The sequence below is a fragment of the Callorhinus ursinus genome, unplaced genomic scaffold (assembly GCF_003265705.2).
Source record: "Callorhinus ursinus isolate GAN/ISIS: 27379988/994484 unplaced genomic scaffold, GSC_fseal_2.0 scaffold3, whole genome shotgun sequence".
NCBI classification, from domain to species: domain Eukaryota; kingdom Metazoa; phylum Chordata; class Mammalia; order Carnivora; family Otariidae; genus Callorhinus; species Callorhinus ursinus.
The window spans coordinates 52,845,680-52,864,616 of record NW_027397065.1 but is presented as its reverse complement, the minus strand read 5'-3'; the positions used below and the strand labels follow the sequence as shown (position 1 = coordinate 52,864,616).

Sequence of the window (18,937 nt, the reverse complement as noted above, 5' to 3'; positions counted from 1 at the left end):
TGAGGGAGAGTAAAATGTTAAAAACGCGCTTAGTGTATTTGTTCGTAATCCTTGTCCTGTGTTAGCTAAAAATGATACCATAGCCTCCAGAGAGTAGGAGAGGAAATGTGCAGTTTGAGCTTGCCTGCCCAGTGCATCCTGGTGTAGCTGGCAGATACTACAAGACTAATTGCTTGTAAAATGATCGTGAGGTCTTTCCAGTAGCTGGCCCTCACTACTGTCTGGCAGATCACTTAGAGGGAGGCACACAGTTGCCTCACAGAGCCATGCCTGCTGACATCTTCAGGAATGAACATGGTGCTTTCTTCTCTCTGCTGCATGCCGTTCTCCCTGCTTTCATCTTATGGTGACGGACTGGCTCCATCGAGTGCTGTTTTGCCGTCGTGATTTCCTCTCCCGTGGAATGATTGGGCACTTCCTGTTCTCGTCTGTCTAATGAAGCACTGTTATAGGCTGTTTTTCCAGCGTGGGCCTAATAATCACAGGGCTGCTCGTTTGTCAGGGGTGCCACAGATTTGTCGCCCATTGTGGTTTTTTTTAAGACCTCTCTTGGTTTCACTTTGACTGTGTTTATTTCTGTTGAAGCATTGAACGAGATGGAAGACATGGTGCCAGAAGACGGGGAGGTGGCCGCGAGTGGACAGGAGACGGCAGCTCGCAGTCAGGCAGTTATCCCTGTGGATGTTGACGAGGAACAAGCAGGTAATCATGTGACTTCCACATTCGTGGTTCTGAAAACTTGGGCCCCACTCTAGTGAAGAAAGTAAAACACTAAGTGATTATTCTTTAACATTACAGTTAATGATGTGTTATATGCTATTTATTATTGACACCCGAATTTTGTTGATGTTCTCCTTGCACATATACATATCTTACTAAGGTTTGTTTTTTGTTTTTTCTAACTGCGGCAGCAACTCCTTTCTCTATATTGGTGTTCACACGTGTGTGTGTGTGTGTGTGTGTGTGTGTGTGTGTGTGTGTGTGTGGAAAGAAAGCACTCAGATTGTTGATGGAGAAGATGAATGACCCGATTACATAGTTTGCTTGTCATCTTCCTTCATTTTGGTGGGGAGGAGCAGGAGTGGACAAGTTGGCCTGGTTCAGTTAACAGACCAAGACCTCGTCTCTGTTTGCCCCTGGGTGACTTACAGCAGGCTGTACAGAGTCAGAAGGCCCTTAAAGATTACCTGATACAGCCCTATGTTTGACAGATGGGGAAACTAAGTCTTTCAGAATGAGTTTGAATAATTTGCCTAAGACCATTCAGCCAGTCTTACAGGGACGGCGCTGAGATTAGAACCCAAGTTTTCTTACTCCTGATCTGTTGGAATGTTAATTTGTCTTTGAATTGAAAATATCTTTTAACTATCCTTGTTTTAAGTGTCTTACAGATGCAGTCACTTATTCAACAAATATTTATTGAGTATTACTCTGTGCCAGGCATTGTACAATGTGACAGGAACAAGACAGGCAAGGTTCCTTGGAGCTTACAGTTTATCGGTGGAGTGAACTTCAGTCATTTGTCAGAGAGACTTGGGTCATAAGACTAAACATTTACAAGGTGTACAGCCAAGCAGAGAAGACACTTTTTACACATACATAAATACTCAAATAACCAAACTGTAACATGCATCTAGCCTTTCAAGAACGTGTCTTGCTACATCTAATGAGAAAGACAATACTCAATTAAAGAACGCGGAGAGCTCACTACTCCTATAGGTGCCTGAGGTTCATCTTCACTTGCTTTGTCTTCATCCATACATTTGCAAAATTGGGAAAGTAGGCTATTTTTTTAAGTGATTATTATGACTTGGTTATTTTTTCAATAACCAACTTTATTGTGACTTTTCAAATAGTGAAGATCCTCAAGGGGGATGCCATATGATCTTCTATTTTGATCTGCCTTTAGAAATGTGTATGTTCCGTTAACATGAGTGACAAGGGAGGCTACATAGAGCCAAAGCATCTCTGTGAGCCCAGATCCCTGTAAATAGTACTTGAAGAGAGAGCCTTTCTTGGCAAAAAGTAACTGTCAGGCGTGTGCTTTTTGTTTTAGGACCCAGTGGTCTTCAGCGTGTAGTAAAACCAACCCCAATTACTGTTCATGATTCAGAGAGTGATGATGAGGAAGACAGTCTAGAACTCCAAGAAGTCTGGATTCCTAAGAATGGTGCTCGGCGTTACTCTGAACGCGAAGAAAAATCTGGAGAGTCAGTGCAGTCCAGGGAACTGTCAGGTGAGAGATGATGTCTTGCTGGGACCGGTTAGTGGGAGTCATTGTGAGAACTGACAGACACACTTGACCTTTATATAATGTGTCTCTACCACAACCTGTGGTGCAGTTAACATTTCCTTATGGAATGTGACAGGAGGCGAGAAAGGGCAGTAGCCCAAGGGAGAGGGGAATCAGGGTGGCACTCTCGAGGGCAAGTGTAGCACAACAAAAATACTGTGGAATCAGGGTTCAGGGAAGAGAAGACGTGAGGATTGTGACTTCCACAGTGGAGGCTTTAGGACCTTGCGACATCAGGGTATCAGGGATTAGCGAGGGGCCTGGGCTTCCTTCACATGGGGGGATGACTCCCGAGGCGTCCAGAGCAGTGAGCAAACAACCACTCTGCCAGCTGATACTCTGTCCAGTTGTGCTCAGTCAACATTCGAGGCTAGTTTGTGCTTGAGGGAGTCCTGCAGTGTGTTCTTATAATCCCTGCCTCCCCTTACATCCAGTCAGCAGCCTCTACCATTTGTCTCACCAAGAAACTATAATTCTCTTAACCTTCAGTTCATTTCTTCTTCCTTGTCTTTCCTTCCCTTCTGTTTCTCAGAACTACGTGCATACCACTTTGGGCAAAGGATGAGGTTTTTAAAAATTGTCCACTAATTTCCCTTGGGTACCCTACTCCTTAGTATGTTTGAGTGTTCGGTGTACATTTAACACGGGCCCTGAAATATATAATCACTTCTGTGTGTGGAAAGCTTATTAGTTCTTTAGACTTGGGATCATTTACTAACCAATGACTGATTACTCCATTCTTATTTTATTCCTTTTAAGAAATTCGGGTATTTTCACACTGTGGTTGAAAGGAGCTTTTTTTGAAACTAAAATTTAGGGAAAGGAGTGTGACCAGCTGACTAGCCTAATGTTTCCTAGGAAGTTCAGTTTCTGAATTTAGAAACTAGATCTGTCAGCCAGACAAAATCTTATTTCAGTATTCCTTTATATATTCATTGAGCCTTACTGTGCCCCAGGTACTGTTAGGTGCGGTGAGGGATGCAGAGATGAGTAAGTCACGATCCCTTTCTCTCTAGGGAACCTCTAGTCTGGTTGAAGAGTCAGGCCAGAAATCTAGATAATAGTATTACAGGGCATATCCTACAGGGGCTTTGGGGTGGGGGCGCAGGAGAGATTGAGCAGAGGTGCAAGGCTAAAGAATTGGTGAGAACATAGATCCGGAGATAGTATGGCAGGGGATGTTCAGAGAAAAGTTTGGGCTAGCATGTAGTATGTACATGGAGGGGCCGAGAACAGAAAGCTAGTTCGGAACTAGATGGTGGTGGGCCGCGGAGGCTGAGCCGAGGAGAATAAACCAGGTAGGCGCTAGAGACCATAGAGACTTTTTGAGCAGCTGAGTGATGTGGTCACCATTGTACTTTAGGAAAATTAGTGTACATTGTTTCCTGTTCCAAATTTACTCTTGCCTTTTGTCCAGAATTTGTACTGAAATCTTTTCTTTTCCTCGGGCCATTCTTCTTTTTCTATAAGCAGTAAGTGGAAAAGGCAAGACTCCACTTCGAAAGAGGTACAACTCCCATCAGATGGGCCAGTCGAAGCAGTTTCCCCTCGAGGAAAGCAGCTGTGAGAAAGGCTGTCAGGTCACCAGTGAGCAGATCAAAGCCGATATGAAAGCAGCTAGGGATATTCCTGAAAAGAAAAAAAACAAGGATGTTTATCCCAGCTGCAGCAGCGCCACCGCCAGCACAGTGGGAACCTCCAGCTCACACAGCACTGCTTCTCAAAGCCCCGACTTTGTAAGGACGGTGAACAGCGGCGGCTCTTCCGAGCCTAGCCCTTCAGAAGTGGATGTGTCCAGGCAGTGTGTCTGCTCCCCCGGTGGGTCAGAGGACTCTGAGGCCATGGAGGAGGGTGATGCAGAGAGTTCTGTCTGCCCCAGATGCTGCTGTCACAGGCCCCAGGAATCCCAAAGGAGAACTAGCAGGTGTTCTGATGAGGAACGTCCTTCAACCAGCCGAGCCTGTGTTGTGAATGGCCCGGATGGTACGAGATCCGCCTTTTCCTTTAGGACTCTGCCAGAAGGGGGGTCTTCAGGCCCAGCACATGATGAGAGGACTAATGGGAGTGGCTCTGGGGCTACAGGTGAGGACAGGAGGGGGAGCTCCCAGCCTGAGAGCTGTGACGTGCAGTCTCATGAAGACTACCCTCGGAGGCCCCTAACAAGGGCCAGGAGCAGACTCTCCCATGTACCGCTGGTATCTGAGTCAGGTATGACAATGCTGCCAGGACTAGCAACTGCAGGGTAGGCCTTGGCAGGGGCATGAGCTCGTTCCAGAAGTCTTCTTCCATAAAGCCAGTTTGGCAGATGGAATTCTGTGTTGGGGTTCTGTGATCATACAGAGTTTGAACTAATTTTCAGCAGTGGTGCGGGTGGGGGGAAGGCATGTGAAAGATCTTGTAAAACCTCCAACCCAGGAAAACTCAAATAGTTCAGCCTCTGAGAGAAATAATAACTGTGTATATTGACCCTAAATACGATACTGATTCTGATGTCTAAGTCCCAGTGTAACTCTGCTCCCATCCCATACTTAGGGAAGTTGCAACTCTTAGTGAAGCTTTAAACCTTAGCCAAAAGGTAAGGACCTGAAGTTGCTGGGGCTGGGGAATATATCATATGGGTATACCCCTCTTTCTGCCTCTGCACTACTTAGTAATTCTTTCTGAAATCTAGTTTTGCTTCCAGTTAGGTTTGCCAGGAGATAAGCAGGTAAGTAGGTAGTTGAGCTGAGAATTACTTTTGGTGAAGATACACTCAAAACATGTATCTGTATATAATTTCATTGATAACATCTATAATGTGTATGCCAAGGCATTGGATTGGATGGGGTAAGCACGTTTCTCAATCATAGTTCTGTTTCTATTTCTGACCTTATTTTTAAGTAATCTCACCTGCCTTTATTGAATAGCTGTCAATGAATGATATATTTTAATTTTCTCCAGGTCTCCCTTAATTTGAAAATCTTAAAATTAGCTCCAGGATGTAGAGTTAGTGCTTTTTTTTATATCCTAAATAGAGCCAGTCAAACCATGTGGAGCTAAACTAACAAAAATAAGCTTTCATAAAATAAATGAGACCTTAATTATGTGCTAATCATAGTAGCTTACACTCATAATAAAATATGAGTTTTATTTAAACATTTCATTATGCTTTACAAACACTAGTTCTGCCATATGATGAAAAATACATTTCCCTTGAATTTTAAATGTTTTATATCTTTTTTTTCTTATATGTAGCGCAAAATTCACCATTTTAACCATTTTGAAGTGTACATTTCATTGGCATTAAGTACGTTCATGCTGTCGTGCAACCATTACCACCATCCATCTGAACGTTTTCATCCTCCCAAGTGGAAACTGTGTGCCCATTACACAGGAACTCCCCGTGACGACGCCTTTTGTTGCATGGTTTTTCATGTTTGTCAAGCCAGATCTACTTGTTTACCTTTATGATTTATTTTTCTCTTTGCTGCTGTGGAAGTATGCGTGCTTCAGCTCTTTGGTCGTATTTTCTCATTCTTTTATTCATTTGCTTATCTTAGCTCTTTATTTTAATCTGTGGGAATGAACTTAATTTTTTTATTCCAAATTGTCACTGCGTTGTTTCAGTGCTGTTTGTTGGCATCCCATTCTCATGTCATTATTTTGAAATGCTTTTTTATTGTGTACCTTAGGTGAACTTAGTTTTGTCTCTGGGCACTCGGTCCTGTCCCGGCCTTCCGTCCCTTTATTCTTCTTCAGAATTTCCTCGGCTAGTCACGCATTTCTCACTTATTTGTATAGTTTTTTATAATAATTTTTGTCAAGCTCCAAAAAATCTTGGGATTTTTTTGGAGTTCCATTACATTGATCTACTGAAAAGACAATTGTCATTTTTACAATATGGAGTCTTCCTATTAGGGATGTTTTGTCTCCCATTTTGTCTTTTGTCTCTTGGTAAACATTTCAGTTGTTACTGTTTTTGGGCGTGGGGGGGTTGTTTTTAATATCAGTACTTCATTTTAACCCTAGGGCACTTTGACTTCGTTGCTGTCTCATGTCCTGCTACCCTGTTTACCATTTCCTTCTGACTTGTTTCAGGTCTAGCATTTTTCTTAGGTTAAAAAATTCTCTAGAAGTTAAAAAAAAAATCTCATTTTTAATTTTTTAGGTAAATTATATTTGTTATCTTGTAATTTTTTTTCAATTTGAGAAGATTTCTAATGTGTATGTAGCTAATTGTACAGTAGGTAAATGATTACCTCATATTTTTTCAACAATACAAATGTCCATTTACTTTCAGTAACAGCTTTTCTGGAGAGATGTCAAAGTGCTGATTTTAGTATTACCTGGATCTCTTTTGGAAAGAACAAGTTATTTGAGTGGCTTTCAACTTGCTATTTTTGATCTAGCATGTTTTTGATATCTCTTGGCCATTCTGCTCTTCAAAGTTTTAAGGAGAAAAATCCAAACTCTAATAAAGGAACAAAACTTGATTGAGTGTTATGGATTTTTTAAAAATCACTTGTGCAAAGAAAATGTTTGAGTTTTAATTTGGTTTTCGATTTATGGCCTTAATGTTGTGTTAAAACCCTGTTAGATGCTAACATAGTTATCTTGTGAATTCTGATTTGGGGAATAAATACCTGTAAGTTGTTGTTTGTATCCTCATTGTATACTTTATAAAATAAATATCACAAAACTAACTAACTGGATTATCAAAGAATAGCATTTAAAATTAATATGGTATGGTTCTCATTGATACTAACCTCTTTCCCTGACACCCTAAGACTGAATTGGTTTGTTTTCTGTGTTTCTGTAGCATCTTCTACACCAATGTTAACTATACTGTGTTGTAATTCCGTGTTTTACTGTCTGTCTTTCCAATAGACTGAGCTCCATGAGGGCAGGGACAGTGTCTGCTTGTTTGCCATTTTATTCCCAGCTTCTAGCACAATGTGTTACATGGTATGGGGCTCAGTGAATAATTGTGAACTTAAATAAGTGGTAGGAACCAACATATGAGGTATGTTGATGCTGGTGGATGTATGAAATCTCTAAGAATTGTCCCTAAACAAAGAGGGAGGCATGAGAAAAAAACACGATGAATTCTTTTTTTCTTTTACATTGGGAAGCCTTTGTTTTTAATGCTTATCTACATGTAAAGTGTTTTATAATTTCTCTTAGAAAATATGAACTGCCAGTTTGGGTACTCTGCAGAGCAGGAAATTTAACTTTGAACCCCACGTTCTGATCAGTTAAGGGACTGAGCATTGCAGGAAGGTGAAAAGTTTGAAAATCAGATCAGAAAAAGAGAATGCTAACCGAAGATTCAAATCTCAACACTGTCATAAAGGAATGGAGGCAGACCCGTTTTTTGTTAGTTCATTTTCATTTTTCGGGTACTGGGAGACAAACCAGTTCCTATTATTATTGGTTGTAACAGGTGTGTGAATTTTATGTCCTGTGAAATGTGCTGCCTTTAGCAGATTCCTCGTCAGTAAAGATAATTTAGATTTTGCATGAAGTTCCTTCAGGAGTACTATGGAAGACAGGCCTTCAGTGGGTTGGCTAGATCAATAGTTCGAATCTTTTCCGGAACCCCAGGGTTTTGGTTGGGTTCAGGGTCTTTAGAGGAAGTTTGATGGGTAGAACTCTTAGGCTCCCTTTTAGCTTTCAACCAGAGTAGCTGCTTTCAATCGGTTTGCATAGTAAGATTTCATAAAGTTTTCAGATGGTAGAGGAAAGGTTCTGGTATGTAAAAAAAAAAAAAAAAAAGCGCTTGGATTAGAGAAACTCTAGAAACTCTAGAGTTTCCATCTAACCCAAGCCTTTGGGAATTTGCTATATTTGTACCTTGTTTCCCTATCTTTCTTTCTAATCCTCGTTTGAAGTTACAGAATTACCAGGTAGGATGTTTGTAATCTAGTGGTGGTCTCTGAAGGCAGCGTGGTGAGATTTAATTCATGAAGATCAGCCTTACTGCGTTCAGTAAACGCTCTGCTACAGAATGCTTGTCAAAAACTGAGGACAGTGATTTTTTAGTGTCTTGTCTTATTTTGTGTATGTGTTTGTTAAAGTTTTAGAGAGGACTTCAGACCTTGCCTTTAAAATGAAATCAACATAGTATTTGCTCTTCTATAATTAAACTGCCAGGTTTTAGAACAGCACTAGTAAATGAGTTAGGGCCTTACTAACCAGGATCTGGCCAGATAAAGACTGCAGGTTTTCTAGTGTAGTGGCTGGTGCCAGATTGCCTTGCGTTGCCTCCTCATTCCACCACTTACACCGTGGCAAGCTGTTCTCTCGTCCCATGTCTGTGTCCTCATACATAAAACGGGAGAATAATCTCTCACAGAGGGCTATTTTAAGGATTAAATTAGTTATTGCAAGTAAAACCCTTAGAAAAGTGCCTGACGTACAGTAAGCGCTCAGTAAATATTTGCTACCATTGTTGCTCCATTTCCGTATCTAATGTACTCCTTCATTCAGTGAATGTTGAGTGCCAGTTCGTTCAGTAAATGTTCATTTGAGATCACTGCTAGTGGCTGACATTGACACAAAGGTGAAATAAGGCAGTTTTGTTGCCCTCAGGGAACTTTTAGTTTAAGTGGAGAAACAAGTATGCAGGGAATTACAGAACCACTTACAAGGTTTGGGGACCCAGGTAATTTGTTAGAGCAGGTGGTATTTGAGCCGGACTTTTCAGGAATGGGTAGAATTTTCAAAAAGTGAGTTCAGGAAAGGTTCGAGGCAGAAGGAGTTAGAAGGATTTTGGCTTCAGGTGCTCTGGCGGTGGCAAATGACTAGGACATGGTTTGGAATAAAATTGAGAATGGGTATCAGGCCTTGAAACATATTTGCTAAGCAGTAGTTAATAATTTAAAGTTGTTCAGCAGGAAAGTGGTGAGTTTAATCCACCAATAGTATTTAGGATGGGTTGGTAACTGGAGATAGGAATGTTAAGTAGATTTTTGATATGGCCAAGGTATGAGAAGGGAAATCCTATTTGTTGTTGACCGGCTTGAGATAATGGAGGGTGATCTTGTTTTGGAATAGTCAGTTGGAAATAGCAGTCGTATATTATTGGGATATAATCTGACGATACTCTATTGGGAACCAAGTCGTAGATTTGAGAATTGTCTTGATAGCGTTATATGCAATATGCAGTTGAATGTGTACTTTTGATCAACAGAAAGAAAGCTAAAGCTAAAATTTGGATTTTCCTCTTGCCTTTCTCTAGAAGTTGCCAAAACAAAGCCACGTCATGCCATGAAGCGGAAGCGGACAGCAGATAAGTCCACCAGTACCAGTGATCCTGTGATAGAGGATGACCATGTGCAGGTGAAGGAAAAAAACCCCACTTAACGTTCAGTTCAGCCAGGTTCCTGAGTAATGACTAAAGTTTCCATCTTTATAATTTTTTTGCCCTAAAAGAAGAAATTGGTAACGGCTGCTTCTTAACTTGTGCCAGTGAAAACATTTAAGCTTTAAGAAAAAAGTCTGCAGAAAGACACATCTTTTAAAATTTTTCTCCTTGTAGGTCCTGGTATTAAAATCCAAAAATCTTGTTGGAGTCACTATGACCAACTGTGGAATCACAGATCTCGTGTTAAAGGACTGTCCCAAGATGATGTTCATCCATGGTATGTAATTAGGCCTGTGTCATACAAAAGCATCACAGATGAGCTTAAAGAATTAAAGACTCATAAATACTACAATAACATTTCTTTATTTTTTTCAGTGGAATCATTACATTGGATTGTTTCTAATTCTGTCCTTGTTCTGTAGTTCTGGAGCAGTTCCTCCAGAGTATTTGTGAGGGAGCACATGCAGAGACTTCATCTTTTAAAACAGCCTCTCCTTTGCTTTCCTCCAAACGACAATTGCTGCTTGCTCTGACAGAGTAGAATCACCACATGGGTGGGCTCTCGAGTCAGATAGATCTCAGCTTGAATCCTGTCTCTACCGTTTGCCACGCTATGTGATGTTGTTCGTGTTTTTGTGGGGAGTGGGGACTGCCTTATGTGCTTAACGGCTCTAGATTTGATTGACATCGTCGCTCAGAACTTCAGTTCCTGGCACATTATCCTCACTCAAAATTATGTTTTTGATACCTATCCATGTAGAATTATGAAGCTATGACAAGTGTTTTTTGCCTTGGACAAGTTATGTAGTCTCTGTTCATTTATTTTCAATTTGTAAAGTGTACATAATTATGCCTACCCTATAAACACATATTTGTGAAGATTAAATACAATAAGTGCAATGTGTGTGTCTACGTAGGTATGTACACATATACATAGTGGAGGGTCTGACCTCTAACTACAAGCTTACCTAATGTTAGTTTGTATTATATTTGTACTGCGGTTTTAGGGGCTTTCCTTTCTTTGCACTTCTGTGTTACTACTAATAAGCAAAGCAAAGAAGTCCTTACCAGTTGGTCGTACACTAGGAGAATCCCAGAAAGAAGAGATAAAACTAAGATTTAAACACTACCTCTCTCCTGAATCTTAGAAAACTCTAGACCCTATGTTCACCCTTAACAGGTGATACTTTAGTCCATTCCAGTCAACAGAGTCTTAAAATACCTACTAAATGACCATCTCCTGTTGGACTTTCCTCCTAAAACAGAATCAGGGGGCCCTTCAGAAGCCCAGAGGTCTTAAAAGCGGGGGAGCCCGGCCCGGCAGGCAGCACTGTCCTTGCTCTCCTCTCTGAGGGGGTCCGAGACTCTGCCTCACAACCTTTGAGCTGCTTTGACTTCCTGTTCTTTTCTCTGTTCATCTCTTGGAGAATCTCTTTTTCACCTCTGCTCTTAACTCTGAGGATTCATTCTCCCCATATCTTCTCTAAACCTAGTGATGGATCACATGGCCTCAGGCCCTGCCTTTTGTTTGCCCTTAAACCAAATTGTTCAGCTCAGCTTATCATGAGACCAGGGATCCTAGATAAGTAGCTCCGTCCCTAGACACCTGCTGACTGAGTTAATGGTGGGCGAGATGGCTGATTGAGGTCCGAACTGACCTCAGCCTGGTCTGGTTTTACAATGCAGAGCCATTGACCCTGTATCGCCATGTGGTCCTCTCTCTTTTCCTCCTTTCCTGTCGCCTGCCCTGCTTCCCCTTCCTCCTGCCAGGTCACAGAAGGAGAAAATGAGTCAGAAAGGCAGAGACTTGCTTAGCCCTCCAACATCAAGTTAGTTACAGGGCCGGATTGCTCAGGAAGGTGATGACATTGTGTCAAGGATGTTATAGAAGATGTCTTTATGAAATGTTGACGAGATCAAGCATATCAGCCTTATGGTTTTATTATATCTTCCATCGGATTCTCTCGTTGAGTTGGACCAGGTTGAAATCTATAGTAAAAATTGGATCAGAATTAACTTTGAGGTTTAAAAAAAATTGGGTTTAAAAAAAAAAAAAGGGGGATATTTTTCTGAAGTTAGCATACTATTGCAGTTAAATACGTTTATTATATAGCAACTGTTTTTCTCTATAACCTCACACTTATATGTTAAACAGAGAGCATATTTAATCATGTTTCAGGCCAGCATTTTCAATAGAACTCTCTGCAGTGATGGGAGTGTTCTGTATTTACACTGTTGGATGTGGTAACCACTGACCACGTGTGACTGTTGAACACTTGAACTGTGGCTAATGCCTGAGGAACCTAAATTGTGAATTTTAAGACATTTTAGTTAATAGAAATTTAAAAAGCTACAGGTGGCTAGCAGCTACCACATTGGACTATACAGCTTCAGACCAAAGTATCCAAATATTTTGGTCTTTTAAGGTTTTGCTTTTATGCTTATGGTAGGAGTTAAAAATCAACTCTGCTCATTTCCTATGGGTGAATATAGGATAGTATTTGTAAATTATTCTAGGTTTATTTGAATAAAATTGTATAATTTAAAGGTTACCATCATTCTTTTCAATAAATATTTTCTAAACAGTTGCTGTGTTTAGGGAAGTTATTCTCTGGAACATGGACTCTTTGCCAGTAAAATCTTAGATAGGAAAAAGTACCTTGACATTCCTTCAGCATGAGGGTGACCACCTTCTTGTGAACAGGACAGAATGACTTTTTTTTTTTTAATTTTATGTATTTATTTGAGAGAGCATGCACATGAGCATAAGCAGGTGGGGCAGAAGGAGAGAGAATCCCAAGCAGACTCCATACTGGGTGGAGAGCCTGATGTGGGGCTCAGTCTCACAACCCTGAGATCACAACGGGAACTGAAACCAGGAGTCAGACGCTTAACTGATTGAGCCACTCAGGTGCCCTGTGACGTTTTCAAATCATTTTGGTAACTGTTAGTTGTACTTTATGACAGTACTTGACCTAGGTTAGAGATGTTCACCTCTTCAGTATTTGTTGCTAATATAAGTTGGCCCAGTCTTCCAAACATGATTCCAGATGGGCTATACATTGCAGTATTATTTTGTATAAAGTATTTGTAGAGCTTACCATTGTTTTCGTTTTGTAGCTACCAGGTGCAGGGTACTGAAACATTTAAAAGTGGAAAATGCACCAATTGTGAATCGATTTGACTATGCACAGTGCAAGAAACTGAATATGGATCAAGTACTAGATCAGATACTAAGGATGCCTCCTGAGAGAAACCGTATCATATATCTCCGCCCCATGCAGCAGGTAATGAGCTCGCTCTGCTCTTTTCTGAGGAATAGTGCAGTGATTTTTTTTTTTTTTTTCACTTTTAGTCTTCTACCTTTTTGGACTCTGAATTTATTCATTTGCTCAACCTGTGGTAATGAGTCTTTAGATTCTACAACACTTCTTTAGGTCTTTTAGGTAGTTAGACTGCCTTGCCAGTCTTTGTCATTAATGCTTCTCTGCTTGATTTTTGTGGGTTTTTAGCAAGCTATATGATGAAGGCAGTTGTTAAAATTTAAGTTTTTATACTTAGTAAAAGTTGCCTATGCTTAGGAGCACAGACTCTGGTTTCAGACAACCTGATTCAAGTTCTCGTTCACTGACCAGGAACAGATAGATTACTTAGCTTCTTTGTCTTATTTCTTCATCTGTAAAATTAGAAGAAAATCCTACACTTAGGATAGTTAAATTAATGTGAAGTATCGCAACAGTTTTTGTCATGTAGCACGTAGTCCTGTGATAGCTGCTATTATCATTAGTAGGAAACTTTTTATCGTATCTACATAAGAAGATGAATATTGGCTGTGAACCTATTATGGTCATCATTTCACAATATATGTGAATTAGACTATCATGCTCTGTACCTTAAACTTACACAGTGATGTATGTTGATTACTTCTCAGTGAAACTGGGGGTGGGGGAAAGAGCAAACATCGTATGTAAGACTCTGTGCTTGGTGCCAAAATAAAGTTTAAAGGAGATAGTAAATAATTGTTGCAGTCAGTGTTTAAGCCTGGCCCCAAAAGATTCATTTCTACAAACAAATCATTTGTTGTCTGTAATTTTCTGGGGTTGAAGAATACAAAGGGCATTATCCTTCTCTCAAGAAGTTTGCCTTTCCAGTAGGAGGGAGGACATGTACGCCACTAAGACGGTGAGGTAGGGTTGCCTAGGTCAAGACGGGGGAGGGGGCACCAAGCGAACAAAGGCTACACGGGGGCAAGGGAATGTGTTCTTTAGGATTGGCAGTAGGCCAGTTTGAATAGGGTATATAGAAAACTACACACTCGCGGCTCTATAATGCAGGCAGTACTTAAACCTGTGGAGGACATACTCAGAAATGGATCCCCGGGGTCAGTCACCTGCATCACGATTCCCTGCTTTAGTGGTTGTGTCTGTAACAGTGACATGTAGATCAGCAAGCTTGCTGAGAAGAATTTTACCAAGCGCCACTCCCAGCATGGCAAGCTGTGTTTGGGACTGAATGTGACTATTTGATTTTCAAATCCGCCAAAGATTTTAAAACTGAGGTCCCAAAGACAGATTGTTCATACTCTAAAAGAGAGAGATTTTCAAGGTGTTCTCTTCCTTGGTCCAAAGCCCTGTCTATGATGTCTTCCCCAGGTGGACACACTGACCCTAGAGCAGAAGCTGTTTAGTGGTCCCTACCCCTATCACATCTGCATTATCCATGAATTCAGTAACCCTCCCAACGTCCGGAACAAGGTGCGCATCCGCAGCTGGATGGATACTATCGCAAACATCAATCAGTAAGTAGTCTGTGGCCCCTGAAGGTCTTTTCAGTCCTTTCCTGTGGCAAGGGGTCCCAGAAATGAATCCTAATTGTTCTTTGAAATGATTTTGTCTGAGCTTTTCAGGCACTGAAACATATGACATATAACATGTAAAAAAACAGAGGGAAATGACTACTTAAAACTAAAAAGTATGCATATATATTTGTAACTTTATGTCTAAACTTAGAGAAAAATTGCAGGAACAGACCATACACGTACATTGACTTCATTCCTTTAGCCCCAGTGCATGGAAAAGCTATGAAATTAAAGATCTTAAAACTGTTAATGTTTTACATCATCAGAAAGTTGGATTTTTCTATGCATTTATTATATAAATGTTTTATTTAGCACCTTATACATACAAGACATTTGATTAGAGTGGCTTTCTTTCTTTTCCCAATAGGACTTTGAAGATAGTGAGGAAAATAATTTTGACTTGACTAGATACATGTCATCTAGTTTTCTACTTCTGTCAGCTATTTAATATTTTGTTTGAGATGTTCATTAGAATCTAGGCCCCATACAACTTTGACAGGTCCTTTCTACCCCACACCCCAACATTGTTTCCAGTTTTGTAACCTTTATTTTTTTCTTGTTGCCTCCAGAGAACTCATTAAATATGAATTCTTCCCTGAAGCCACACGAAGTGAAGATGATTTAAAGAAATACCCCAAGTACCCCTGGGGTAGAGAAATCTATACTTTAGAAGGTGAGCATTGACCAATGGTTGGGCAGCTTCATAGCTGCTCGCTAACTAGATGGAGAGACAGGCCATAGGGAGGGTAGGAATCTGGAGCCTTAGTTCTTCAAGGTAATGGGTGTTTTGAGTCTCTGCAGGTAGCAGGGACCACATGAATACTGCTCTCCCTCTGTGAGTCTTTACCATCCCCAAAATAATCTGAAGCAGTGTTGAAACACAAAAAGTACAAGAAAATTGAAACCTGCTACAGTTTGGGAGTCGGAAGAAACTTTAGGGCACCTGTCTCAACCTCTTTATTTAGAGAGAGGCAGAAACTGAGGCTTCCTGAAATCAAAGGGTGACCAAGATCACATGACCTAGTAGAGGCAGAGCTAGAGTTAGAGCCCACCCCTCCTGGTCCAGCACTTTTTTACCCATGATGGATGAAAGCACATTTTACATTCTGCTTACAAAATACTACAGTGTTTGGCCCTGTTCTTACTTCCACACCAGCAGCACTATTAATGTGTCTTCTTATTTTAGGGGTTGTGGATGGAGCTCCGTATTCCATGATCTCTGACTTCCCTTGGTTGAGATCATTACGGGCTGCAGAACCCAACAGCTTCGCCAGATACGATTTTGAAGATGATGAAGAAAGTAATTATGGCCTGATTTGTATTCCCTGGTTTGAGTATATCCTATGTGTTAGATACTTAATATTTTGTTTGAGTTAAAAACAGTGTATGTGGCCTTTAAATTGCTTCTCATATAAATGTGAGGGGGTTTTTTTTGTTTTATTTTAAATTTTTTAAAAATGTTAAATTTTGTTGACATATAGTGTATTATTAGTTTCAGCTGTAGAGTTCAGTGATTCATTCATCAGTTGCGTATAACACCCAGTGCTCACTCATCATGTGCCCTCCTTCATGCCCGTCACCCAGTTATCCCATCCCCCCACCCACCTCCCCTCCAGCAACCCTCAGTTTGTTTCCTAGAGTTAAGAGTCTCTTATGGTTTGTCTCCTTGTCTGATTTCATCTTATTTTTCCCTCACTTGCCCTATGATCCTGTTTCGTTTCTTAAATTCCACATATGAGTGAAATCATAATTGTCTTTCTCTAACTTATTTCATTTAGCATAATACCTTCTAGTTCCATCCACGTCATTGCAAATGGTAGTAATTCATTTTTTTGATGACTGAGTAATATTCCGTTATATATAAGTACCACATCTTCTTTATCCATTCATCTGTCAAAAAAAACCCAAAAAACAAAAACGGAGCTACCCTACGACCCAGTAATTGCACTAGTAGGTATTTACCCAAAGGATACAAGCATAGTGATCCGATGGGGTATCTGCACCCCAATTTTATAGCAGCAGTGTCCATAGCAGCAGTGTCCACAGCAGCCAAACTGTGGAAAGAGCTCAGATGCTCATATAAATGTTTTGATTTGCTTTTTGTTGCTGTTTGCCCCCCCCACCCCATCCCCCGCAAACAGCAGCTCTCAATTTGTACAATAACAATAAGTTGACTTACTATGGATATATAAAAGTTGGTGGGCAGGAGTCCTTGAGACAGATTTTTCTACCTAGATGTTTTTATTACCTAAATGCTTGTAATTTTCTTACTCTCTCAGAGTTTGTCAGCTATGTTGTTTTGAAATTGTTCCATTTACGTGAATGATTGTTCTCCTTATGAACCGCTTCTCTTTGGATACCATCGAGGAACTTACAATTCAGGTGTAGATATTTGGGGAGAAACTTGAAGGAGTTTTTGAATAGAGTTCTTCTGAGTGTTAGCACACTTGAACATCCATTTGTAGGAAGTTTTAAAAGCATACTTTATGAAGAAACCGACTTGGAAAACCACACGTACGTGTATATACGACTTACCTGTCTGGTGTGTTGTCACGTTGGGCCTTTAATCATGTGTGCTCGCCGAGGCCCCAGACGTGGGCGGTAGCATGGCACGTGTAACGTGGGGGCCCAGTCCAGGAGCTACGCCTAGTTCAGTGGCATCACATTACAGGACTTAGGCTTTTCTCATGCACCAGCTTCACCAGTGACCTCCAAATGATTCTCATAATCCTACATGTTTCCCCTTTACTTTCTGATTTCCAAGGCACCATCTATGCTCCTCGAAGGAAAGGGCAGCTGTCTGCAGACATCTGTATGGAAACAATAGGAGAAGAAATCTCCGAGATGCGTCAGATGAAGAAAGGTGTGTTTCAGCGAGTAGTGGCCATTTTTATTCACTACTGTGATGTCAATGGGGAGCCGGTTGAAGATGACTACATTTGACTGGCCCCTCCTACTTCCCAGATATTCTGGCGGAAGCTGCTGGGCCTGCCTAGCTGCCAGCGAGTGCCACAGGGATTCAGGGCATTCAGTTTGGAGGCCCTGGCACGTTTTGGTATATAGGAAATGTATAAGGAACATTGAAGTTGTATACAAAGATTTGTACATAGAGGAAATATACAAAGACAATTCCCGAGTACCACCTTTATATCATATGTTTATACAGTTTAATTTAAGAATTCATTTTAATGAAGGCAGATAATTGGAAAGAGTTCATTTTGTTCATTTTTCTTGACTTAGTTCATAAAGTGTCACTTTTTGGCTGAGCCCCCATTTACTATATTCTTATTAATCATTGTCATCCCTTAAATCTGTGCCTTTTTCTTCTCGAGCAAAGCTGTTTGAGTAAATCTGTTGAAGAGTCTTTGTGTCTTGTGTGCTTTTTTTGTGTTATTATTAATGAACCAACTAAACCCTATAGCAGGAAGCTTTATGTTTGTGTACAAAATGGTGGTTCTTTTTTCTCTTGGTATTATAGTTACCGTATTTCTTAAAATCAAATAAAAAGATTCATGAGTTTAAAAAAGAAAATTGAGTTTGAGAGGGACAATGGAAGTTTCCAAAGCATTTCGAGTTATTTATTTCCACATTCAGTTGTGTATATGCTTTATCTTGAATATAAAAATAAAAGTGTATTAAAAACTTTTTTCTTGCCTTGGGCCTGAGTCCCTGTTTTTAAAGAAGAGCAGCAAATACCGCACAGAAAAGGAACGTTTGGAGTTGTGTCTAAGTAAGACTCCAGTGTAAGCTGGTCTCTCTCTTTTTTTCTAAAATCCTGTGGCTGCAAGGCGTTCAACCCGTAGAGCTATTATGTGACCGAACACTGGGGAGAGCGGAAGTTCCCGAAATACCTGGTCACCAGGAGATGGCCTTTCTCCTTTCTCGGAAGAGACATCACCCTGATAGGACGGTGGCCTGTGCCTCATTATAGGGTCAGGGGTCAAGACAAAAACACCTTCTAGAGCAACACCTGTGCTTGAGGGCTAGCTTTAGCACTTGCTAGCTGAGTGACCTCGTAAGTTGCTTAAACTAGAAGGTCTGTGGAAAAATTCTGTCAACCCTTTCCACATGGAATATGTACTTACGGTCTCTGTGGGGTGTAAGGGCCCTTAGAGACTGCCTAGTCCAACCTTTTCATTAACGGGATTAATTGAAGTCCAGAGAGGGAAAATTCTCACTTATGGTCAAGAACTGGTCAAAGCTAGGTAGGACAAGAATTTGATTCCCACTGGGCTGCCTCGGTATCATTCACGTCCACAGGAATGCAAGGGCGCCAGCAAATTTTCCTAACACTGAAATAGTGTGAATGATCATCAGTGTCTTTTTTGATAAAGTTCTTTTTCAAGACAAAATTATTTCTATCACATTGGGAAGAATTGTAAGGTACCACGTTCAGTCATCTTTTTATTACCTTATTTTTAACTCGGCCAGTCTCCCTTTT

General features: G+C 40.7%; 1 protein-coding gene across 5 annotated transcripts in view; it reads left to right on the top strand.

The window, feature by feature from the left end:
- FBXO38 (F-box protein 38) overlaps positions 1-17,860 on the top strand; it is a 54,655-nt gene extending 36,795 nt beyond the window's left edge. Inside the window, exons 13-22 of one of the 5 annotated variants that reach the window (XM_025867282.2) lie at positions 586-702; positions 2,057-2,236; positions 3,767-4,276; positions 9,513-9,613; positions 9,813-9,915; positions 12,759-12,925; positions 14,291-14,436; positions 15,066-15,169; positions 15,683-15,796; positions 17,261-17,860. In XM_025867282.2, the coding sequence (XP_025723067.1) occupies positions 586-702; positions 2,057-2,236; positions 3,767-4,276; positions 9,513-9,613; positions 9,813-9,915; positions 12,759-12,925; positions 14,291-14,436; positions 15,066-15,169; positions 15,683-15,796; positions 17,261-17,439 (1,721 nt within the window). In that variant the 3' untranslated portion in view covers positions 17,440-17,860. Of the gene's footprint in view, positions 1-585; positions 703-2,056; positions 2,237-3,763; positions 4,502-9,512; positions 9,614-9,812; positions 9,916-12,758; positions 12,926-14,290; positions 14,437-15,065; positions 15,170-15,682; positions 15,797-17,260 lie in introns of all 5 variants that reach the window. The other 4 variants (XM_025867281.2, XM_073890898.1, XM_073890897.1 and 1 more) reach the window with 4 other exon arrangements.
- Positions 17,861-18,937: the final 1,077 nt, after the last annotated feature.